Source organism: Globicephala melas, chromosome 7 (assembly GCF_963455315.2).
Source record: "Globicephala melas chromosome 7, mGloMel1.2, whole genome shotgun sequence".
NCBI lineage: Eukaryota > Metazoa > Chordata > Mammalia > Artiodactyla > Delphinidae > Globicephala > Globicephala melas.
Genome location: NC_083320.1, coordinates 76779870 through 76805516, shown reverse-complemented (window position 1 = coordinate 76805516; position 25647 = coordinate 76779870). Strand labels below are relative to the sequence as shown.

The following is a 25647-nucleotide window of genomic DNA, read 5'->3' as shown; positions in this document are numbered from 1 at the left end:
GCGGACTCTCAACCACTGCGCCACCAGGGAAACCCTACACATGACAACTTTTAAATTAAGTAATTAGGGTCCCTATGTTACAGATGAAAAAGATATAGTTTAGAAAGGTTAAATAACTTGCCTATGGTCAGATACGAAGCATCAGAGTCAGGATTTGAACCCAGGTGTTAGTGAAAGAAAAGTTTGGGTGACACACTTAGAAAAATGCAGGGTCCAGGAAGGTAGTACAGGTGAACACAAAGGACCAGGTGTAAGGTATCAAGCAGGAACTGGTGGGAACTATGTGAACTAGAGAGCTGAAAGCAGATCTGGTGTTGTCAGATCTCCTATTTTCTATGAAAAGCCAGAACCCAGAATGATCCCCTTAGAGTTGGTATGTTCAGGCCTTATTGCCTTATTTTGGGTTGATGCTTGCTTTCTTGGGTATTTTGACACAGGATAGGCAGGCAACTGGCTGTTTCTTTGGCATAAACCAATTTGCCACAGCCTGAAAACTTTCATTCCTACTGAGTGCCATATATTTGGATGTACTGTCAAAATGACAACTGTGTTTTGTGTGGAGACAGTTTGGACAACTTTCATAAAACAGGTCAATAATTTTTTAATCTCAGTCTCAAAATTTATGTTATTGCAGCATGTGCTAGGAGAATGCCAGCTTGCCTGCTGGGCTAGTACTCAGAGAACATACTTAACTAATAAATGTCTTTGGAGACAAATCATCTAATCTCCTTCTTTCTTTTCCGAAACATCTGAAATAGAGACTGTGATAAGCAATATATAAGGTTGCAGCTCAGATTGAAAATGGGACTTTGTTTCTCTCTCCCTTTACTCTTAAAAAAAAAAAAAAAAAGATTATTAAGCACTATTGAACTAGACACTTCACCCATATTATCCCATTTAACCCTCATAAGGATCCTATGAGTGGATAGAACTTTATACTGTTAATATGAGAAAACCAAGACTCTGAGAAGTAGTTGTGTATCTTAAAAAATCACCAAGTACGTGGTCACACACAGCCTGGTTGTGCATGATTCTAAATATCACTGCCTTAATTGCAGTCACTTTTTTTCTGCCTCTTCCCAACCCATTTAATTTTCCTTTTTATGGTACCGGTCTCCATTAGGCATTTTCAGCTGCTGCCACGTTGATATCATTGTCATCACCTGCATGTACAGTCCATTCTCAATGACTATAATTATGTCATGAACAAAACTCATGAGTGACTTCTGCTCCATACCCTCCCCATCCTGTTGAAGAGGCCAGAAACCCTGGAGTACTTCCTTGACACATCCATCTCTTTTTCATCCCATATCCAATCCATCATAAAGCCCTATTGATTTTGCCTCTTAAATATTGTTCCACTACAAATTGTTCTTTCCATTTCAATGCTACCATGCTAGACAAAACTACTATGATCTCTCAGTTGCACTTCTGCAGCAGCCCCTTCCCCTATGGCTTCTCTCTATGCCTTGAATCCATTATCCATAGAGGGAGAGCCAGGGAGATCCCTCCAGCTAGAGGGATACTCCTAAAATGCAAATATTGAGCAAATCAATCAGCATCATTCTACCCTCAAGTCCTCACTCTATTTAAATATTTCAGTAGTGTTTCCTATCCCTTTTTTTTTTTTTTTTTTTTTTTTGCGGTACGCGGGCCTCTCACTGTTGTGGCCTCTTCCGTTGCGGAGCACAGGCTCTGGACGCGCAGGCTCAGCGGCCATGGCTCACGGGCCCAGCCGCTCCGCAGCATGTGGGATCTTCCCGGACTGGGGCACAAACCAGCATCCCCTGCATCGGCAGGCAGACTCTCAACCACTGTGCCACCAGGGAAGCCCTCCTATCCTTTTAAAGGCAATGATCAAAATCCTTAACCTGGGGCTTCCCTGGTGGCGCAGTGGTTGAGAGTCCGCCTGCCGATGCAGGGGACACGGGTTCGTGCCCCGGTCCGGGAAGATCCCGCGTGCCGCGGAGCGGCTGGGCCCGTGAGCCGTGGCCGCTGGGCCTGCGCGTCCGGAGCATGTGCTCCGCAATGGGAGAGGCCACAGCAGTGAGAGGCCCGCATACTAAAAAAAAAAAAAAAAAAATCCTTAACCTGACCTAAAATGCCTATCTTATCTTGCTCTAGTATACCTCTTACTGCTTCCCATGACATGTGACCCCTTTCTCTTTTCATTCAAGCTTCAAAGAGAGGTAGGACAGGCCGGGTGCCCCCTGCCTTGGAGCCTGAGCCCACAATGTTCCTCTGCCTCATAAGTACCCTCCCACCACTCTTAATTTTGACCTCAGTTTAATATTTGTACTTTGGGAAAGCCTTTCCCGCCTGCCTAACCAGATTTTCCCTCCTACTGATGATCCAGCACTTCACTTTTTGGGTACAAAACTTAATTTTATACCTGCTTGGATGATATAATCTCCTGATAGACTCTAAGCTTCATTTTATGGAGCCATTGTTGTACACTATTGTATTTCCAACACATCTCAATTCTTGGAAAAAGTAGTCGCTCAGTCAGTGTTTGTTGAATGAATTGTTGAATGAATGTTTTCGTTTATGTTATTCCCCATAAAAAATAACAAAATGGTCTTCCTTTCATTCATTAACTAAAAAGGTCCATATAGTTCATTCTGACTATTCCAGTAAGCATTATCTTCCTTCTTTGAATGTCACACATATTATAAATTTCTATTGGCATTTACTTGTTTTTCTGTTTCTCTAGGAAATAAGCCCCTTAAAATCAAGGGTCATATTTTATACTTTTTTTGATTCACCCCCTCTACTGCCTCTCTCCATATTATGCTACTTCTTGTTGCACAAATACTGCTAATTTAGATTTGGTATTAAATAAATACTAATTGGTGTGAGGTTTCATGAAACTCATTAGGAAATGGATGGAGGGAGTATGAGGGAAACAACTTTGGCAAATTAACATCACTCTCTTTTTGGAATTTTATGTGTACCCAACTTTGGAAGTTTAAAAAAATAATATGGCAAAATGCAAAGATTTATTGAAAAGAGAAAAATGGAAAACTACATAATAGACAAATGCCAACAAACAAATTAAGGATAGAAATATGAAAGTTATACAGAATGGAACTTATGGGAAAATTTAGTTTTAAATAAAAAGGAATAGTTTATATTGATTAAGAGCCAATCCATTAAGTAGTTCTTGCATGTAAAATCATATGCACTGAACATAAGATCAACATAAATATAGTACAGACTGACAGAAGTACAATGAGAGACTGAACTAACAATAATTCTAGGAAGCTTTAACCTATCTTAAAAATGGTCATGCACACACACAGACACATAGGAACACACACATTCTCACATACAACATTGAACCCTGTAGGGACCTCACATCATTTGCTAATGCCTTCATGGTACTTATAGAAGTTTTTCATATGCTAGGGTCAAACTAAATTCCCATAAATTGCTAAACCTAGATACTATTAAAGCTGTGCTGTAGGGAGATAGTGCAAAATAGCTAGATAGTATAGTGAAAAGTTATCTAATCACTTGGAAAAAGCACAAATTAATTTCTTATTGGTGCTTTTTTTTTTTTTTATTTGCGGTACGCGGGCCTCTCACTGTTGTGGCCTCTCCCGTTGCGGAGCACAGGCTCCGGACGCGCAGGCCCAGCGGCCATGGCTCACGGGCCCAGCCGCTCTGCGGCTTGGTGGGATCTTCCCGGACCTGGGCATGAACCCGCATCCCCTGCATCAGCAGGCGGACTCTCAACCACTGCGCCACGAGGGAAGCCCTACAAATTAATTTCTTAAATCTTAAAGACGAAATCACAAAACCCAACGTGTGGAATATATAAGCAAATTATACTGGATGCAAAAAGGTGGTATTTAGAAGAAAATTTATTGTATCACATGAGGACTTTAAAATTAAAATAAATGTATTTAAATATATAAGATAAAATATACTGATATTTGGACTAATGTTGATGCTTTGTGATATTTACTATAGATCTTTTTGTGATAAATAAACCACTTCAGATAAGGTTGAATTTCCCCCCAGTTTTCTCCAAGGTCCATCATCCTCTATCACAAATTGGATGTGCTTAAAGTACTTATTTTTATACTCATAATAATTATTTATAGCATAAGAAGCCATAGTATAATTTTGCTTTTAATTACATATATGGTGGGTAACAAAATTCAGCCTGCTTTTATGCTTAACATTATATTTTCAGGATCAACCCAACTGATAAATGCATATAGAGATCACATTCACTCATTTTAACTGCTCTACAATATCCCATTTAGTTTATGTAATCCATTTTTCTACTCTTAGTCTTATAGGTAGTTTTTCTTGTTTTTGATTAGAGACAACATGGAGAAAATGATCATTGTACTGATTCCTTTGTTTACTTGTGAAAGAATTTCTCTATACCTAGAAGTGGATTTATACTTAAGAATTGGCATTATTTACGTATATATTATACTTAAAAAGTGAATTGCAGTGTAATTACAGGATGGTGGAGTACACGTTCTTCCACTTTGCTAGATATTGTGAAATTGCTCTCTAAAATAGTTGCAACAGTTTATACTATAGTGTTCCCATTTCCTCAAATCCTTAAGTCAATGTTTTTAACACATTTTTATTTTTGCCAATTTTATAGGTACACAATTATCTCATTGTTGTCTTATTTGCATTTTCCCTGTTTACTATATGTTGAACCGATTTTCTTGTGCATATTGTTTTTTGTGTTTCCTCTTCATATACTTTCATCATTTTAAATCATGTTATTTTTCTTATTCTTATGAGATTGTTAGTTACTATGGATTCTCATTTTTTGTTGTACAGATTGAAAACATCTTCTCCTAGGTGGTGGTTTCTCTTTCACCTTGTATGTGTTATTAAATATTAATCTCCATTTTAGTCTAGTAAATATGCTTACTACAAAAAGAAAAAATCTGAAAACACTCTACTAAGTGTTCAATTAGAGAAACTATTTTTTAAGCCAAAAGGAAACTATAAGAATAAAACAAAATCAGAAGTGAATTAATCAGAAACTACAAAATTTATACAGAGGACAAGACCTGCTTCTTTGAAGACACCGGTAAAACTGACAAACTTCTTGCATGCCTGAGTAATAAAGAAGAGGGCAAACACAAATGATATTAGAAAGAAAAATAAGATTATCATAGACATAAAATTAACAGATAATGAAAGAAAAGCATCTGTAATCTTTTACTAATGTTTTTAAAACTATGAACTTAAAGGGACAGAATTCTTCAAAAATATAAAGGATAAATTTGACTCAAAAAAGTGAGAAGACTCAAATAGATCAATAACCATAGAGGACACAGAAGAAAATAGACAAAACATAGATATCCTCCATCTCCAAAGGCACCTGACACCAGTGGTTGTATGCTGTTTTATCCCAGTCTTCAAGGAGCAGTTAATTATGTTATTTATGCTTCTCTCAATCACTGGAAAAAATATAGACATTCTCAAAATTGACTCTATGACTTTAACCCTGAAAAATTAATTCTGAAGTTCAAATCTAAGAGGAAATACAGTTGATCCTTGGACAATGTGGGGGATTAGGGACACCCACCCCCTGCATAGTCGAAGATCCACCTACTGCTCTCTCTGCCTCAGAAACAAAGGAATTAAAAAACCTAAGGGGAAGGAAGCTGAAACAGTTTGGATAGAATCAGGATTCAAATGCTAGTTCTTTAGATTCTACATACTGTGATCTCTAATCAAACACAAACTTTTCCCTGCACTTAGTAATTTAAAGATCTGTAAAATAAAAATACATGTACTGTATTTATTTTTAAAAAAATCACAGACGTCCCTGGTGGCACAGTGGTTAAGAATACACCTGCCAATGCAGGGGACACGGGTTTGATCCTTGGTCCGGGAAGATCCCACGTGCCACGGAGCAACTAAGCCCATGCGCCACCCCTACTGAGCCCACGTGCCACAACTACTGAAGCCTGCGTGCCTAGAGCCCATGCTCTGCAACAAGAGAAGCCACCGCAATGAGAAGCCCACACAATGTAGTGAGGAGTAGCCCCCACTCACTGCAACTAGAGAAAGCCCGTGCACAACAAAAAAGACCCAACACAGCCAAAAATAAATAAATTTATAAAAAAAAAAGAAAAAAATTCACATATAAGTGAAACTGTGAAGTTCAAATCCTTGTTATTCAAGGGTCAACTGTACTCCAGAATTGTTAAGCATATTTAGAAAATGTAATGAATTCTGACTTGCTCTAACCCATATCAGAGTATAAGAAATAGTTACAGTAATTTAAGCAGCTTGGTATTTTTCTTAAATAGACAAATATCTTCATTTGGAAGAATATGCTAATTATCATTTCAAATCAGTTGTGAAAATAGTATAAGATTTGAAAAACTATTGGGATAACTTGGGGAAAAACATGTTAGCATTCACTTCACACCATGTCCAAAAAGATCTGTAAAAATTAAAGATCTAAATTTAAGAACCAAGTATTATAAAATAATTTTAAAATGAAAGATTTTTAACTAACACAGGAAATACAGCACTTAAATAGAAAATAAATAAATAAATATGACCTTTCAGAAATAGAAAAGTTTTATATGAGGCAAAACACATAAGTAATTGATAGACTTAGGGAAAATATTTCCACACATATAAGATTCCAAGAAACTTATATCACTAACAAAGAGCATCTATAAATCAGTAACAAAAGTCAAACAAATAGAATTTTAAAAATAAATAAATAAATAAAGTGGTAGGTTTGAGAAAAAGTGTACAAGTGTCCAGAAAACACAAGCCCTGTCATACTAGAATAAAAATTAAAATAATAGCTAATATTCTTCACCTAAAAATTGGTGAACATTTAAAAAATTATAATATTCAGTGCTATCAAGGGTGTGGATTGTGGGGCATACCCATTCTTTTGGTAGATAAGTAATTGGTAAAAATGTTGGAAGATTTTAAATGTGCGTGCCATCTGACCTTCTGAGGTTCTGCAGGGAGGGACCTATATGAATCTACCACCCAGCACTGTATTAGACAAGAATCATCTCAATAGAAGCCACAGTGGAAAGATAAATTAGGATGAGAACAAGATGCCACCATTGCTCTTCCCAAAGCTTGGCATTTTGTAAACTCACAGCTGTGGGCCCAACTCTGAGGAAAGAGGTGGGGTGTGATGGAGGGGAAGAAGTTATTCAGTAGTAGGGAAACTCCTATTCTAAGTTAAGTGGTTGAAGGAAAAGAAAATTATCATTTTGATATACTTCAGTTTGTAGAGTGAAATTTGTATCCATCATCACCTGAATCATTCTCTTTGTTCTCTCACTTTCTTTAAATGCCAGACTCTCACTGTAGTAGCGTTCCCCCCACCAAGAGTTTTTATGGAGCAGGTGGAGATTTTTACTATTTTCCTTATAAACGTCTATGCTGTGTTGAACTTTTTACAGCAGTACACATTTCTACTGTAATTAAAAACCATAAAGAAAATAATAATTGACATTCTCCCACCCCCATACACATAAAACAGCAGGGTAAAATAAATCTCAAATGACCTGAAGGTTACATGTTTCCAAGGTAAGCATTCCTTTAATTATTAGCTGCAGTAATTGCTTGTATTTCTTCATTTAAATTTAAGTTAATTGACCAAATATTATAGATGAAGCCTTAAAAAAAAAAAGAATACTATGAAATGCTTTAGTTGGACCTTCTTCTTTTCGTAGCTTCAATTTTCACATCAATTGAAGTAACTTTTAACTCTGCTTATGCCTGTTAATGACTGGATGCATCTTTCAGAATTTTCTCCCTAAGACAGCAGGGCAGAATTAATGGCAGTTTTAGCTCTCTTGAAGATTGATGCAGCATTGCAGTGCTTAGCAAAACATGTGATCTTTTAATCAATCACTGAAATAAATCTATGCAACTGGTGTCAGGAACAAAAGTCATTTTACACTCACCTTCCCAATTCCCTGGAATCAAAGGAAATGGAATCCAAATTAGACTCACTGAGCCACACTACTGAGCCTCCACTCCCAAAAGGATTTAAAATTTGTCACTGTTCAGAAGACTTGTCTTGCAATGAAAAAATGGAGGTTGACACATTTATCTATAAATACGAAAGTGATGGAGCATCCCTTATGGTCCTGGCTTACAAATAGGCTAAGTCAGAATATTATTGCATGAATCCATAATTCCTAATCGCTGCCATATAGACTGTATCTTTTCATAGGCTGCTAGAAATATTTTGCAGAAATCTTATCATTCATTCCACTCACATAAGAATTAATTAATACTTCTACACAGATTATTTCTTTACTTTTAAATATCTTGAGGAAAGAAGTTTCTCTAAAGATATAATTTATAGCCTCACCCTCTTTACTTCTAGTAACTCCTTCCACATAAAATCAACTCTTGATTTAACCCAGGTAATGGAAAACATGAGTGAACCAGTGAGTACACAATGATAAATAACTTAAAAAGTAATTTAACCTTGCCCTGCAGTGTGGTGGGACCATTATGTAGTGAAGAACAATGTAATGTTATCTTAGTAATGTTTTTAAGAGCTTTATTAGTTGACCCAACCAAAATTCAAGTGTGTATTAAGGGAGTGGCTATATTCAGTGCTCTTCAAATTCAGGGCCAAAATAGCATCTTAAATCATCCTCTTGGCCTCTGTGTCTGAACACGTAGCCTCTCCCTGAACACTTCGTTGTTTGCCTAGGATCTCACTGAATATGCAGGTAGAGAAAGCAGCACAAATGTATAGTTGACATGAGGAGATGTAGCTCTCAGGCTTACATTTGTCCTTTTTCTTTTGATTCATATCAGTCAGCATGGCATACGTATAGACCCCGGGATGAAAAGCACACTGGGGGCTTCATAGCAGATCAGGGGAATGGAAAAGAAATAGGGAACAAGTGACCAAAGTTGGGAAGCTAATTCAACTGTAATTTTGGCTCCAGATGAGAGGAGCCATCAGCTGTCCAAATCCCTGTATACATAGAAATATGGGTAACTTGAATTTATCCTGACTATCATAAGTACCCAGAGCACATGCTGTAATTGTTGAGACATAATAGAAATAGTTTCAAAGGAACATTATGCTCTATGTAAAGAGCATTACAATACTAGATTGTCACAGCAACAGCTAGAAGTATATCCAAACAAAGTTCCAGCTTCTTGAGAGAAAAATTTTGGCTGGGTATCAGGATCAGTGCAGTTCTGCAGCAGAAGCCAGGACACTGGGCAGAAACCAGCTATGTAGACTAGACAAACAAGTGGACTTCAGGGGAAAAGCTGTGGTTCTCTGGACTCAGGATTGTCTGGGCATCACCTTGAACACACCAGATATTGTAAGATCCCACCAGCTAGTCCTCTGGGAGCTACTATAATGTTCTCTAATTGTCTCAGAAACTGGGCAGAAATGAGCCTTTGGTGGAGGGCCTCAGGGCTGAAGATTCAGCATAGTTGAGAAAGTCAAGAGCATCCGTTATGTCTATTAGCCAGATATTTAGAGTCCTCGCCCACCCAACCATCGTGCTTCCAGGTGCCCAAGAGGTCTAGGACATGGATGAACCACAAGGTTCCTTCTATGAAGCATTTCTCTCCCAATCAGAGTTTAACACCAAATCATCTGTTATTTTTTAAAATTTATTTATTTATTTTGTGGTACGCGGGCCTCTCACTGTTGTGGCCTCTCCCGTTGCGGAGCACAGGCTCCGGACGCGCAGGCTCAGCGGCCATGGCTCACGGGCCCAGCTGCTCCACGGCATGTGGGATCTTCCCGGACTGGGACACAAACCTGTGTCCCCTGCATCAGCAGGGGGGCTCTCAACCACTGCGCCACCAGGGAAGCCCCATCTGTTATTTTTATGTCTAAGTTTGAAGATGATTTATTGTCATTTCAAAGCATATGCTACTTTGTGTTTTATAAATGGATACTCGGTGAGATATATCCTTTGAAAGACGTTCTTTAAGGCTATGTTTAATCAGACTCTAGCACTCAGAATGATGGTGTTCTTGGCAGAATTTCAAAATAAAGGCCACTCCGAGGACAGGGCATGATATTATATTGTAGCAAGGAGTATCTAAGCAAGATCATAAAATGGCAATGCCAATTACAGCGACTTTGGAATACAGGAATGAGAGGGCACGCGAGGCTGTAAAATTAGGTCAATTTTGATAATAAGGTATGTTTAAGAGCGGTGTCACTTAGAAACATAGGCAACTCAGGTTTTAGGATTACATGATTTTTCTCCTTTTATCATAAAATGTAAAACATATGCCATTAAGAAGACATTTAACCAATGTTAAGTGTATAACATTTCTTTATTGAAATAAATGATAAAAAGCAGATGATATGTGGAGAATATTATAAACTTTCCCCAAACTATAATAGATATTTACATACTAGAAAACGAATAGCTAAGGCTTTTGTGCCAGGGATCAGACAAGCAGCACAGTGACACAGTTCCAACAGGACTGATTTTAATTCAGGATGAATGAGTAGTCTCCTGCTCAGTGAAACTTATTACCTCCTCTCTTTCCAGTGAGATGAACAGAATCAATCTGTATTCAGAAAGGCAGTCTTCATGTCTCCACTGTGTCTGTAGCAACTAAGAACATCTCTGCCATCCAGAAGTGTATCCTAAAACATTACTCTTGTTGGAAAAATATTTTTTAAAAAAATTTTAGGAGTCATGACAAACTAAACTATAGTATTGTGGAAAGGTATTTTGGAATTTGACAGCACACTGGCAAAATCCTCATATCTATTCTTCAGAGCAGTGACTGTGTCTTTGCAATGCTGTGAAGATTCTGAAATACAATGCTATAATTACAGGCTTGGATTCTCTGTGTGTTCTCAAGGCTTGAGACATAAAAGTATTAAATTTTCTTCTCTAGAAACAATGAAAGGTTTCTTATATCTGATTATTTGGTGTGGCAGAGACCACATCTTGTGCTGTATTAGAAAGAATGATTTATCCATTAACACCTTTCACCCATACAGTAAGGAAACAAAATCCTGCTAAGTCTATGAGAGTCTGTACCTCAGGGATCCTTTTGTTTGGGATAAATGGGTGCCCCCAAGCCAGCTTAGTTTTTCTTTAGAGGCAGGAAGCTTAATGGAAGAATTAGCCTTTGAACTTGAAGAAAGCTGAGAGGCTATGTCTGCACCTGCCTCAGTAAAATAATCTCAAAGTCATTTTGAGTGTAACTTCTAGATGAACCAATTAGGAGTGATCCATTTAGAACTGAGGTCAGAAACTTATATTTATGGCCAAGATACAATGAAAGATGGTTTTAGTACAATGGGAGAGTTATGAGAAAATGCAGGCATGTGAGTGAGAAAGGAGGATTCAGCCTTCTTATTTGTACCTCAGGTCTGGTTACTTCTGCCCAAATCCTGTAACTCAGGCAGGCTTTCTCCTAAGTCCCTAAGCAGGCTGCTGCTTGTTTGAGCCGGACAGCAGAGCCACCTGCTAGGTGCCTGTGCTTTCCTGTCCCCCCCCCGCAAAAAAGAGTCGAGAATAATGAAAGCACAAGATTGGAAGGTGCCTCACAGATCTAGCCTAACCGTCTAATTCTTGAATCTCCTGTAATATCCCTGCTGAATGGACATCCAGAAACAAGAAATTTATTCTTTCCAAAGGCAATTCACTTCATATTTGTACAGCTCCAACTATTAGAAAAATCTCGTCTGTTAGAGTTGAATTCTTTTTGCGTGTAGCTTCCTCTACTCCTCACTGTTGCCAGTTTTACTACTTGAATTCATACTAAACAAAAGTAAGCCTTCTTGTTTGTGACAGTTTCTCAAATGTTGAAGCACAGCTATCTTGTTATCCCCGAAGCTTTATTTATTTATTTTTCTTCAGTGGTAAACACTGCCAGCTCTTTTGACCATTTTTCATCTAACATGGTTTTAGAACCTTTACCAGCATAGTTGTTTTCTTTTGAATACACTGACTGTGTTTACAACTTTTTAAAAATAAGGCATTAGGACCAGAACCACTCTAAAACTGGAAAAATCTAGAAACAAGAGAGTTGGCCTCTTGCTCTCCCTTATAAGATTTTTTTGTTTCCATTAACGCAGACTAAGTTCACACTATTTTTTTTTTTCTTTTTGGCAATCTCAATATTTCATTGGCCTGTCCAGAGATTGTTCTTGAACAAAACTCTACATCTTTTATATTTATGATCTGTTGATAAGCCACATTTTCCCCCATTCTATACTTGCACAGTGGTTTTAGACCCAAGTACACGACCTTGTGTTTTTCCAGATTAAATTTTATCTTGCTAAAATCAGACTATTACTTAAAATCTCTCAGAATCTTTTGGTACCCAGATTTAGTCAGTCAATATATTCTGCTCCTCAGTTTCCTCATAAATGAAAATACAAACTACCTCATAAGATGATAGTGAAGACTGTGTGATCCAACACATGGAGAGTGATTAGCATGGGGACAAATATATAGTAAGTGCTCATTAAAGCATATTATTATCACTTTGTAAGCAAGCCCAGTCTAAAAAAAAAGTCTTTTAACCTTAAAGTATAATTGTTGACATCATCTAAATAAGCCCCAACATTTTAGAATAAAATATTTTAGTCAAAACTATATTGTAGGCAGAGTTTGAATGAAAAAATTTTAGAGCAACATGAAATAAGTGAATTCTAGAGGACTTTACAATTATAGAATTAGAAGAGAAAAAAAAATTAAATCTCTATGCATTTCCAAGTAAGAAGGCTACCTAACTGGATGAGTTGAGGCTCATTTTGAATTGCCTCCTAAAATCTACATTTCCACCTCCTAAGGGCCATCTGCTACTGGCAAACCCTAAATCTACCAAAATGATAAATTGCTTTGCATTTCCTCTATGTGAGATCATTACTCAAAGCTATAGGGGTGAGTTGTTAATGACAAATCTCCATGTGTGTGAGAAAGTTGAAATTTTCCTTACTGTCAATTCATTACCAGAAGAATTAGCAGGATGACATATTGAAAATGCTCTTGGCTTGTAATGCTTTCAGATCTGGGTTCACATCATAGCACAAGATCATTTTAACTGTGTGACCTTGGAAAATTTACTAACCCTCAGCCCTTCCATTTTCTCATTTATGGGAATGGGGTAGCAGTAACTTCTAGAATTGTAAGGAATTTGAAGTAACATATGAAAAAGTAACAACTATGATTAATATTAGCAGTTTTATCAGTCACTCATATGGATGATAATGACAACAGTCAACTAGAATTTATGTGATGCCTACCCAGTTTCCATGAGCAGAATTTGAAGATCAGCCATGCCAATAATATAATCCAATAGAATATAATAGCAAGAGAATATTAAAAATGGGAATGTATTGTATTGTGTTTAAGTGCTTTGGAATCAGTGTGAAAGTAAGATTCTCTTAAGATAATAACTTTTCTTTTTTCTTTTTTTTTTTTTTTGCGGTACGTGGGCCTCTCACTGTTGTGGCCTCTCCCGTCGCGGAGCACAGGCTCCAGACGCGCAGGCTCAGCGGCCATGGCTCACGGGCCCAGCCGCTCCACGGCATGTGGGATCCTCCCGGACCAGGGCACAAACCCGTGTCACCTGCATCGACAGGCGAACTCTCAACCACTGTGCCACCAGGGAAGCCCAATAATAACTTTTCTTAATTGAAAACCCAGGATAGAAGAAAGCCAGATGAGCTTATAGCATGGTCTAATATTCTGTCATGTAATTTCATTAAAACATGGGAATACTAAAATTTTGTAACTTCACTCAACCTTTCTTAAGTGACTGCTTCATGCCAGGTAACCCACACTCTAAGAAGGCAGTGTCCTTGGTGGTCATAAAACCTTTCTCATAGCACTCTTCAAGGTCTAAAGCACTCTTTAGGAATCCATAGAATTGTAAATTGAAAATATTTTTAACTCGGAAATCCTTGAATCACGGAACACTGTTAACTTTTCCTTTCTTTTACTACATAGCACTTTAAGCATGAAATGAAACAATACCAATAGCAAATGTTCATCCTTTGAGTAGCTTTTCTTTATCTTAATAGTCAGTGAAGTCTTTATTTGCTTTGTAGAATGAAGTATGATGTTGGGAAATTAAAATACATTTAACAATTGCAAAGAATTCAATAAAATTTAATCTCTGTATTATACTATTTGAGGTGTACAATCTCATCCAAAAGATAAACATGGATTTACTGTAATTTTTAAATAGATGTTTGTCCAAAAGCTAAAGTAATCCTTTAACAAAACTCCTTTAAAATGAAGAATACAGGGCTTCCCTGTTGACGCAGTGGTTGAGAGTCTGCCTGCCGATGCAGGGGACATGGGTTCAAGAATACTCCACCAGGCAAGGTTAGCATTCACATTTTAAGGAGCAATAAAGAGATTTACAAGACAAGCAAAAGCTGAAAGAGTTCAGCACCATTAAACCGGCCTTATAAGAAATGTTAAAGGGATTTCTCTAAGTGGAAAAGAAGAGGCCGCAAATAGAAATATGAAAATTATAAAAAGAAAATTTCACTGTTAAAGGTAAATATGTAGTAAAGGTACTGGATCAACCACTTATAAAGCTAGTTGGAAGGTTAAAAGTAAGAAGTAGTAGAATCATCTATATCTACAATAAGTAGTTAAGGGATACAGAAAAATAAACATGTAAAATATGATGTCAAAAACATTAAAGGGGAGGGGGTGGGCAGTAAAAATGTAGGGTGGTTAGAATGTGTTTTAACTTGAGATCATTGACTTAAAATTATATACTATAAAGACACAGTAATCTAAACAGTGTGGTACTGGCATGAAAATGGACACATTGATCAGTGAAACAGAAAAAAAGAGCCCAGAAATGAACCCACACCCATATGGTCAATTAATCTATGACAAAGTATGCAAGAATATACAATGGGGAAAAGATACCCTCTTCCATAAATGGTGTAGGGAAAACGGGATAGCTACATGCAAAAGAATGAAACTGGACTATCTCTCACACCACATAAAAAGTAAACTCAAAATGGATTAATGACTTAAATGTGGAACCTGAAGCCATAAAACTCCTAGAACAGCGGTCCCCAACCTTTTTGGTACCAGGGACCGGTTTTGTGGAAGACAAGTTTTCCACAGACCAGGGTGTGGGCAGTGGGGACATGGTTCAGACGGTAATGCGAGCCATGGGGAGCGACACATGAAGCTTCACTCGCTCGACTGCCGCTCACCTCCTGCTGTGCGGCCAGGTTCCTAACAGGCTGTGCAACAGTACTGGTCCGTGGCCCTGGGGTTGGGGAACCCTGTCCTAGAAGGAAACACAGGCAGTGAGCTCTTTAACATCAGTCTTAGATGTCAAATATTTTTCTTTGGATCTGTCTCCTCAGGCAAGGGAAACAAAAGCAAAAATAAACAAACTAAAAAGCTTCTGCACACCAAAGGAAACTAACAACAACATGAAAAGACAACCTACTGAGTGGGAGAAGTTATTTGTAAATGATATATCTTATAAGGGGTTAATATTCCAAAATATACAAAAAGCTCATACAACTCAGCATCAAAAAAAAAAAAAAAAAAACAAATCAATTGAAAAATGGGACCTGAATAGACATTTTTCCAAAGAAGACAAACTTATGGCCAACAGTCACATGAAAAGATGCTCAACATCACTAATCATCAGAAAAATGCAAACAAAACCCAAATGAAACACCACCTCACATCTGTCAGAATTGCTATCATCAAAAAGACAACAAATAAGAGATAAGATGAGCTTTCCTGTTGTGATGAGCCATATGAGAAACACACTCCTAAACACCAGTCTTTATGGTTGATAGATTTCCTCTCTAAGCCCCACCATCAGCTCCTCTTCCCACTTGTGAATACGAATGAAAAGGTCCACTCATACAAGTCTCATGGGAGGAGAAGACACTTGCAAAGCAGCTAGTCACAGTTAGCAAGGTAATTTCCCTAAGTCAGAAGTGTGGAGCAGGCAGAGCAGCTGGGAACCCCCCAAAATGAACAATGACAGTTCAGTTTCTATACAGATAAGAAAGCTAAGCCAACTGTCTGGGTTAGAGTGAATTTAGATGAGGGACAGTTAAGGAAAAGAGAATAAGGAAGGATTCAAAGAAACGTAATAAAAATATCACATGTACCTATAGGGCAGCAGCATTTCCAAGGAAGATGGGTCACGACAGAGGCTTCATCAAAGTGAGTTTGTCAGATCACCTTGGGAAATGCTAAATATTTTCTCTATCCCATGGAGAGTCATGAAGCCTAGAAGAGAGATCCTGCAGCAAATGAATCTGCCTAGTTTTGTCTAGTACTACTTTATCATATTAAAGATACTTTTTAGCACAAAATTTACCATCTCATCTTGAAGACATTTTTATGCCTTGTCAGGTCTATGGAGGGCAGATGATTTTATTCTCATAAACGAACAGAGATGTCAGATAACTGGTAGAAATTCATATCACCAGGTACAAGGTGGTGGCAATGCCTGTCCTCCAAATCCAGGTTGTTTTCCAGGCTCTTAGAACATCAGCTCAGACACAGAGACTCTTGGAAGAAATTATAAAAGGCTTCTGAGCCTTGCTGGAAGACAGTTGACAGAATAAATAGAGTAAATAATTTTAAAAGGAATACTAAATTAAGAGTCAAAAGATGCAGGTCCCATTACTGGCTTCACCACTGGCTACTGCTTCTTCTAATAATAGAATCTCTTTCTCATGTAAGCACTCGCGGCCTTGTGGTTTTACTCCTTGTGGAAGTTGAACTGACTCCATTTCCCCTTGCTATCTCCCCTCTCACCACATGGGTAGTATTGGCTGAGCACACCCTTTTTCTGGCACCTACCTCAGTCACAGAGATTTCTTCAGGGATGGGTACATGACCCAAACAGGCCAGAGTTTGCCCAGGAAAAGACAATGCTATGGTTGTTAGCATATGCTATGGTTGTTAAGCTGGTATAATATGGTAAGATGTGAGTGTGAGTCTATCGGAATCACTTTTATTCTTTTCTTTTTCCTGCCATGTGGAAAGAGCTTTACTGAAATATGGAGAGAATGGAAGAATCTGGTAACATCATATATCAGCTTTTCAGACAACTGAAGCACCTGTATCCTTGGACATGGGAGTCACAGAAGTCAGTAAATTCAGTTTTTTTTGTTGTTTTTTTTTAATTAGCTTGAATTGGGTTTATGTTGGTTGCGACCCAAAGAATCTTAATTAATCCAGCCCATATCTCGCTTGAACATTTCATGAATTTAGAAGATACTTACGTTACTTAAAACAAGGAGAGATTATTTTCTTAGAAAGTTCATCTATGAAGTTAGGGAATTTCACACTTGATCCTTTCGTTAATTATTCATTCATTGAAAATTCCTGGTAGGGGCAGTGAATAGAACACTCATTCCCAACCTGAATTTGTAGAAAAATATAAGTAGCCTCCAGAAATTCATTTGCAGCATTTTCTTCCAGCCTCCACCTTCATGCTCATCTTGAGCTTGAGTATGTAATATACAGTGAGCCTTGTGTATGCTGCCTAAAGACAGGGAAAAGTCAAATTAAGTTGAGTAGGTCAGATCCCCCGAATCAATATAGAGAAGAATGGAGGGTACTTCATGTGTAAGGGGAAAAGTCACAAGTGTGCATACATACAGCTGGCTCACACAGCTGGATCTCCAAGGACACATGGGCGCAAATCAAGCAGAAGATCGGATGGAAACGTAGAAGGCCCCTTTAAATTCCATGATACTTTGCACTCAACTTCCAAGATCTAAGTTAGTACCCAGTGCAGGGTCATGCCAAATGGACACTAAATAATACATATTTATTGATGATAAAGATAAGAAGATCTGGCAAGGCCTCTTTGACCTCTGGGTATAAGAAAACTGAGCTGGCTAACAGGATGCTTGCAATTAGTCCAAGACTTTGCAGAGTAGAAGAGAGAAATGGAGAAGGAATTAGCAGTCTTCCACGTTCTGCTCACATTGCTGAGCTCAGTAGTCTTTGATCCTTTTAGTAAGTCCTCTAAATGTAAAAGTTTTTAGTCACTGTTTTGAGAATTTAGAATCTGCCTGTCAATTTCTAGAAACTTGATAGGTTCTTTTTGTTTTCATCGATCTTCTTCAAATTTAGGGTCCCTTCTCCTTTCTCTTAGCTTAGCGTTTAAAGATTTTCAAGCTTGTACAATATATTATCTTTGACTTTTCTGTTCCTTGGGGATTTAGCTTCTTTTTCTTTCCAATTCTTAGATGAAGATTGAAACATATATCTCAAGATATAGATGTATTGTAAGACTCCAGGCACCTTCTATAAATCTTATTTACTGAACATTTTGGGAGTATTTACTTGCAACTTTTTCTATGCATTGTTTTGTAAGCAAGTAAATAGTGTAAAACAAAGAACTGGGGAATATGTGATGCTTACATTTAGTCTGCAGCGAAATGGATGTGTTTCATCGGTATACAATACGAGAAACACGGAGTGTGAGTGTGCGCATGTGCGCCTGCCTCAATCAATACTATTTAAAATATGAACTACAAGATCCCGCTCAATTTATAGGAAAATAAATAAAGCCAAAGAGACACTCTGTATCCCAGAGGGATTCTTTTCCCAAAGCAATCAGACATCAGGAGTTTTGGTCTGATAAAAATCAATGACTCTTTCAGGGCAGTAGATCTTTAGATGTGAGTCAGGGAAGGAGTACATAATGAGAGAGGAATTGGTGAGGATAGAAGGCAAATATGAAAAAAAATTGATAAGAGAAACTGTAACATTGTCTCACTGTCATTAACCATGTCAGTGCCTGGGCTATAGCATAATTACATAATTCCAGACATAGTAAATAGAAACAGTTTATTTATTATTTGACTTTGTGGGTAGATCATATGCCTTCCCTTATGTGTGTTTATCTGTGCCTGTGTTTCATGGCTCAAATGAATAGAAATCATCTCATTATTTTTAGTAATAAGTTGTACCACATACACATGGGTGCTTGACAAATATATCTAATTGTTTGAATTACAAGTTCAAAACATATTACTATCTAATAGAAATCACTTTTAAAATGGGGGCAGGGCAGACTTTGGTTCCAACATTATCCCAGATCGTTTGACCTTCTATATATTGATCACTCTGTGCTTGCATTTACCCACACAGAAATATTCAGCAACCGAGCGCTTACATGTATTTAGGAAACTATTTGCCCATAATCCCTTCAAAGTCTATATAAACAGTCAAATAAATGAAAATATAACTTGTTTATTCTCATTTAGGATGGATTGTTATTTGAGTTGGAAGTAAGCCACTGTTTACAAGCTTACTGAGGAATATTTTAAAATACATTTAGTTATCCTTACAATAATAGTCCTTGTAGAGCTCCCCTCTGGTATATTCTGAATTTCTCAAATATAAGTAATAAATTTAGATTATTCTATTATGATCACCGGAAATGTTACATGACTTGCTGGTACTATTATATACTTTATTTTCTCCTGAACTATACTTTGCAAGAATTTTAAAATCTAAGCTGATGTTATAAAATTAATCCTGGACTTTTAAACATTTTAAGCATTTAAAACAATACAAAAATATCTGGAAAGAAGGACAGAGTGATATTGGCTATGAAAGCAGTTAACCATTGAGCCTTTAAATTCAGACATTAGGTAACTATTACTACTGTTGGAGCGGAGTTTAAAACATCCCATTTGAGCTATTGTGCACATACCTAAATGGAATTTGGCAGGTGGGTAAAAGATGTATTGATTCCTGTTTGGGGTATTGCTATAGACTTACTTCTTCAACAGGCTTTCAAACTAGATTTGAGTCTTCCAGAACAAACTGAACCCTGGAATCCTTTCCTGGCATTGCAGCCCCCAAAGTGACAAGTCTAATAAGCCAGGGCTAAGGAAGGCTATAAACTGCATGTGAAACAGCTGTTGTGTGCTCTTGCAGAAGCTCAAAGGGAAAAAAAACGCTTTGAGGGAGAAAATATGGCTGTTAATTAATCTTCGAACACCCAAAAAGTTTCTATAAACAACAATGCATATTAGTCTAAATGTATATGGACTTAGAGGAATCGTTTGTTGATTATGTGCTCCCCGATTCACCGGGCTTTTCTTTCATTGCTTCGTCCAGTGACAACACAGAGATCTGGGATATTTAAGGCACTGGTTAGATGATGTGTGATCTGTCAGCATAGAAACTGCTGTCTACCTAGGCCTGGCTAGGTGTCTGAAATTTTGCTTTGGCTATTGTAAATAACATCCCAAGTTGAGGAGCACTTGACTTTAGCGGGAGGGTGTTTCCTACCTGAAGGACCAAGATTGGAATGACAAAATATATTCTAAGATACCTATTGAAATGAGCTAAGAAACATCTTAAGAGACAAGGAAATATTAAACAAATTAATTCAATAGAATCACTGAATAGGAGTATCCTTTTATACATAGAATCTATCTTCCTCATTTTAGGGCTGATGCCACTCAGTTATTTAGAGACCGGAACCAAACTTTGTTACATCATAGGCCAGTATGCTTTTTCCTCCCTCACTCAGAATTAGTGTAAGAAGACACAGTAACAGACTGGCCCAGGATCCAATGAGAAGCCAGCATGGCTTGAAAATCAGAAAACAGGCACAGGGAGCCTTAGACTTAATACAGTAGTGTGACCTTTATGCTTAGACTCCCTCAAGCAGACTTGAAGGTGTTCAACGCTCAAGTCCTTATACATTTTCAGAGAAAGTGGGAAGATTCATAACAACAATCTTAAGAAAAATAACATTTAGTAACAACTGGCTAAGCTACTTATGTAGAGGCCACCCAATTAGGCTCAGAGGCATCAGTGGCTATCTGCACAGCCTGAGAGGGGTTACAACCCTGCTAATCCACTTGCTGTGTCTCAGAAAAACCTCTCCCTGTTTCTGCTGTATTTCCAGAAGGGTTTCAGGAAGTATCAGATGCCTCCCCATGGATCACATACCAGATCCAGCAAGCTTTTACAGGAAGCCATCTCTCTCTCTCTCTCTCTCTCTCTCTCCCTCCTCTCTCTCTCTCTCTCTCTCTCTCTCCTCTCTCTCTCTCTCTCTCTCTCTCCCCCCCCCTCTCTCTCTCCCCCCTCTCTCTCTCTCTCTCTCTCTCTCTCTCTCCTCCTCTCTCTCTCTCTCTCTCTCTCTCTCTCTCTCTCCTCTCTCTCTCTCTCTCTCTCTCTCAGGACTTCCCACTAATTACTGACCACATGGTGGACTTAAGTGTGGGATGATAAAATCTGCCTGTTTGCATCTATCCCTCTCAATTCCCAGTCTCTTAAGGCTGACATTGTTTTCTTATATGAAACCCAGAAAGTGACTTTTAAAACTTACTTTCCTTGTAGCACATCTGCGGGAAAGGATCAACGTGCCATAAACTCTAGGCAGGATTTAAAAGTTTCATTTAATGCATTTGTTATGATCAGGAAAAAAAGACAGTCAAAGGCAGAGTGAGACAGGGAGTGGTGTAGGGCCTGAGAAAGTGGTTGCCGTGTGGCCACTGGGGAACAGGGAATGTAAAAAGCTTCTTGCACACATCGCCTCATCTATAAAAACCAGAACCACTTGGCATCTGTCTAAGTAACAAATGGATCTAAGGGCTGTCGAGAAGAGTTGCCAGGAAATGGTCCCCAGGGCTATGATATTTTCAGATCATGTGCATTTCCCTATAATGCATAGTTCATGGATTACAGAACTCTGTTCACGTGTCTTTTCTATCTAAGGACTAAATTTTGCAGGTTATGATTTGTCTGACTATCACAGTTTCTGGTGGTAAGAGAATAAATCTGGATAGTTGAGATAAGGAGAAACTGTAAATTTTGCTTTCGAGGTTCAGGGAAGAGGAAAGCAGTGTGAAGAAGTATTAAGAGGAAAAAGGATGGAGAGTGATCATAGTGATAGTGGAGATAAAGAGTAATAGTAGAGGAAAGAGTAGTAGGGGCCTTGGGCAAGCCCCTCTCTCAACTTTCAGGAATTTGGCTTTAAATGGAAACCTCTGTTCTATACGAACAAATACAAATTGACCTGTAGGTTTGAGAGCTTTCTGTGTCTGACATTCACTGTAAGCAGGTACCTTGTACTCAGCAGACCACAATGTAAGATTCCTACACATACACTCTAGCTGATTGGTTTTTGATCCCAAATCAGTTTCCACTACAGCACTGTGGGCTAATAAATCTGCGGGAAGATGAGACCCTCAGCAAGACATCACAGCCACAAAAACCAAAAACTAAAACAAAACCAAAAAACTGAGTTTAATTTTAAAAGTCTGGTTTGTCCTTGAGTGAACTGGTTGTTCTGCTTTGTTTCTTTCTTTGAAATATGGAGGCCACAGAAACTGTCTACAAAATAAGAAGTCTCCATTCCCTATCTTACTCATTAAAAAAGTAAACTGCTTTCCACGACTCACTCTTGACTACACGTTGACCCTGCTCCCCTGCCTAGACAGAAGTAAACAAGCAAATGCTTACCTGCTGAAAATACAGGAACAATAGGCAAAACTTCAACATCCTTGCTTTTGCAAGCCTGATATCTATTAAAAACCATTCTAGGTCATAATTCCTGACAAGATTTACTTTGGGAGTGGAACAGACACTTTATAGCAGACAGGATGTCAAAGGACACTCAAACCTTTCGATCCCAACCCTTGAGTCACTGACATTGTTTATACCAGTTGTGCCTCTTCCCAATTAAATGGGACACTTCGTTGCTTTTTTAAAAAATTTTAGTCCATCTTATATCTGCTATTGTGAAGCCTTTAATTGCTATAGCATAGTAGAGGATTCTTTATATTCTTGAAAATATTTAGGATCCTACCCCAGGTGTAAAAATAAACTGCTCAAAACCTCTTGTCAAGTTTAAGCTTGAAGCTACTGTATCCTTTGGGTTATTTTCACATGCACGGTTTTCCAGGCTCTTCTTTCCAGATTCCCTTCAATTTCTGAGCCCAAAGACCATCTGTAGCTCCCTCCAGCCCAACTTTCCCAGTTTCCCAGTTTTAACACACATCTCCTATATTCAGGACCTCGGCTAACTCCTCTGAACCTTTTTGCCCGGCCTGGGGCTGATAACCCAGGCCGGGTTTCTCTTTTAATACCGCCCTTTAGCTAGAAACGTAATATGGCAAAGACAATGCATGTCTTGTTTTAGTAACAATGGTTTACCCCAGGGAGAATTAGCGTCACTATGTACTTTAGGACCTACTTTTCTTCGGTTTTTTTTTTTTTGATCAGCATCCTGACGCCGTCTTGCTGACGTTGGTCAGGGGAAAGATGCCCTCCCTGAAGGCTGGACAAGCCGTCTCTTCCTTTCATTAGCGGTGTAACCCTGTGTTCCCACCGGAGCCCTGCACGGAAGTGTCATCTTCCCGCGGGGGCCTCCCGTCGTCTCGCCTGGCTCAGAGAGCTGAGCCTAAATGAAATATAAAATATTAACTGTAAAGGAAAACAAAGGATGCTGCCTCCAAGACGGCTCCTGTGCCTGCGGCTTGGCCATGTCTCACTCGTCCCTGGGCCTCTCTGTCTCGCTCCCACCCTCGTCCCTGCGTAGGATCCACGAGTTGAATCGCAGCTCTCCAAAGAGAATTCCACCCCGAACCGGTAACCCGAGTCCTCACCGTCGCCCGTTCCCTTCTGCCGGGAACGCAGAATGACCACCAGGAGGCCAGGAACAAAACACTTAAATGTTGCATTTATTAAGGAAATGTTAAATAAGCGGGGGGGGGGGGGGAGAGTCAAAACGGTGTCACGAATGTCAAGAGCACTTTTGTGGCATAAACCGTGCAGTCACGAGCTCGGAGTTCTATTCCGAGTCTTTGTCCCGGGGCCAGCTGGAGGGCCAGCCCCTCCCCCCGCCCCCCAAAGACCCAGTTGGAAATGCATGAAAAGAAACAACTCACCCCATTCACAGGCTCCCCTCCCCCCACCCCTTCTCCCAACACAAAACTCTAACCCCCAGGCAGGCAAACAGGCCACTAGGGCGGAAAAAGACTTATCAAATATTTGTATTCAAGCAAACAAACACAAGATCCCTTAAAACGGCACGTTACAATCAATCAAAGGTATTTATCGCCCTTCCTGCCAGGGCTGGGAGGAGCGGGAGGGAACGGGCGCGAAGCCGGACACGGATTTGTGTGTCCCCGTTAGTTCGGTTAAGTGGAGTATACGCGGGTCACTTTTCCAGTCACCAGGCAAGCGGTGCCGTTGGTCTCTCCCTGCCCGCCCTCTCCACCTGCCCCCAGAGCTTGGCCCACCTGCGGGTGGAAAGGGGCCTTGGCCCGGCCGGTGTCCCCGCATCCCGCGCCAGCGGCAGCTTCCAAAGTTCTGCGCCCCAATCGCCGCCTTCTTGCCACTTGCTGCTGGAGTCCAGAGTCAGGTCTCTCTTCTATAGCCAGGCCTGGGGACTTTCAGAGAGCCTGCGAGAAAGCGGGTCGCTTCATCCCGAAAAGCAGAAGTCGAGAGAAATAATTGACTCCGACAGGTTTGCTTCGCCCAGTCTCGGATGGTGAGGGGGCGCGGCCCGGCTGGTGAAGTGGGGAGGCATGGGGCGGCTGCCGCGGGGGCCGGGGGCCGGTCAGTAGGGCCCCACGACCACCGCCTCCACCTCCTTAGACGGTCTCCGGTCCTTCACTAGGAAGTTGATCATGCCCTCGGACTTGATGAGGAGGTTGCAGCCAAGGAAGAAGATACCGAAGACCACGGTGAGCGAGAGCACGCACATGACGGCGATCTGCACCACTCGCATGATAAACAGGCTACGCTCGTCCGGGCCGCCCTCCGCGAAGCCGTCGTCGGTCACCACGGATGCCTGGGTGCAACAGCGCACGGCGCGCTCCAGCGCCTCACTGCTGTTGGCTAGGAACAGGCCGGCCACATCGGTCTGGTTGCCCAGCGCCGGATTCATCGCGGGAGCGGTCGGGCACCTCGGGAGGCGCGAGTCCGAGGGGTGGGAAGGCGGTGGCGCGGGAGAAACAGGTGAGCTGAGCGCTCACTTGGCGGACTTGCGCGCGCGGGGACAGCTCGCGCTCTCCAAAGTCCCCGGGGCCCTGGGAGTTTCCCCGGAGCCTTTCCGACGAGCGCCGCAGCCTTGCTGGTCTGCGCCGTCTGCTCCTGCCCGGGCGGCGCTCGTTCCCGGCGCTTGCTCGACTGGGGACTCTTGGAACTTGGCGGGGCTGGGCCAGCGGGGCCGTGGGAGGTACGGACGGCGGCGGTAGGGCGGCTGCTCTGAGCGAACAGCGGCCCCTTCCGGCCGTGCCGCAGCTGTGCGCCCGCCGCCGTTGGGCGGTGTGGGAAGCAAAGGGGCGAACCTCTTCCTGCTTTTCTTGCTTCGCCTCTTTTCCAGCTCCAAAGGCTAGGCAGAGGTCACTGTAGTTTTCTGGGCTTGATGGATGATGGAAGCGTTTCGGGTGGGGGAGGGGTTGCGACCAGCTGAAAGTTTCCTAAGAACTGGGTCACACCAGCTCTGCGTGTCCTTTGCCTCCCGCCCCTTTCACCTCCGGGAGGTGGAAAGTGGCGATGAATCGCAGGTGGCAGATGGTGCTGGCGAATGCATGGACCCGCCGCCTGTGCCTGACTTTGTCTTGCATGCGACGTATGTCTAGTGGTGTAGGGGTGTATTTTTACAAAAGCAATGATTTTAGGAAGAAAGAAAGAAAAGCTG

General features: G+C 40.2%; 1 protein-coding gene across 1 annotated transcript; it reads right to left on the bottom strand.

Moving 5' to 3' along the window:
- Nucleotides 1–23725: 23725 nt before the first annotated feature.
- On the bottom strand, nucleotides 23726–25158 carry RPRM (reprimo, TP53 dependent G2 arrest mediator homolog). The gene has a single exon (XM_030849951.2). The coding sequence runs from the start codon at nucleotides 24889–24891 to the stop codon at nucleotides 24562–24564; it is 330 nt and encodes a 109-aa protein (XP_030705811.1). The 5' UTR covers nucleotides 24892–25158; the 3' UTR covers nucleotides 23726–24561.
- Nucleotides 25159–25647: the final 489 nt, after the last annotated feature.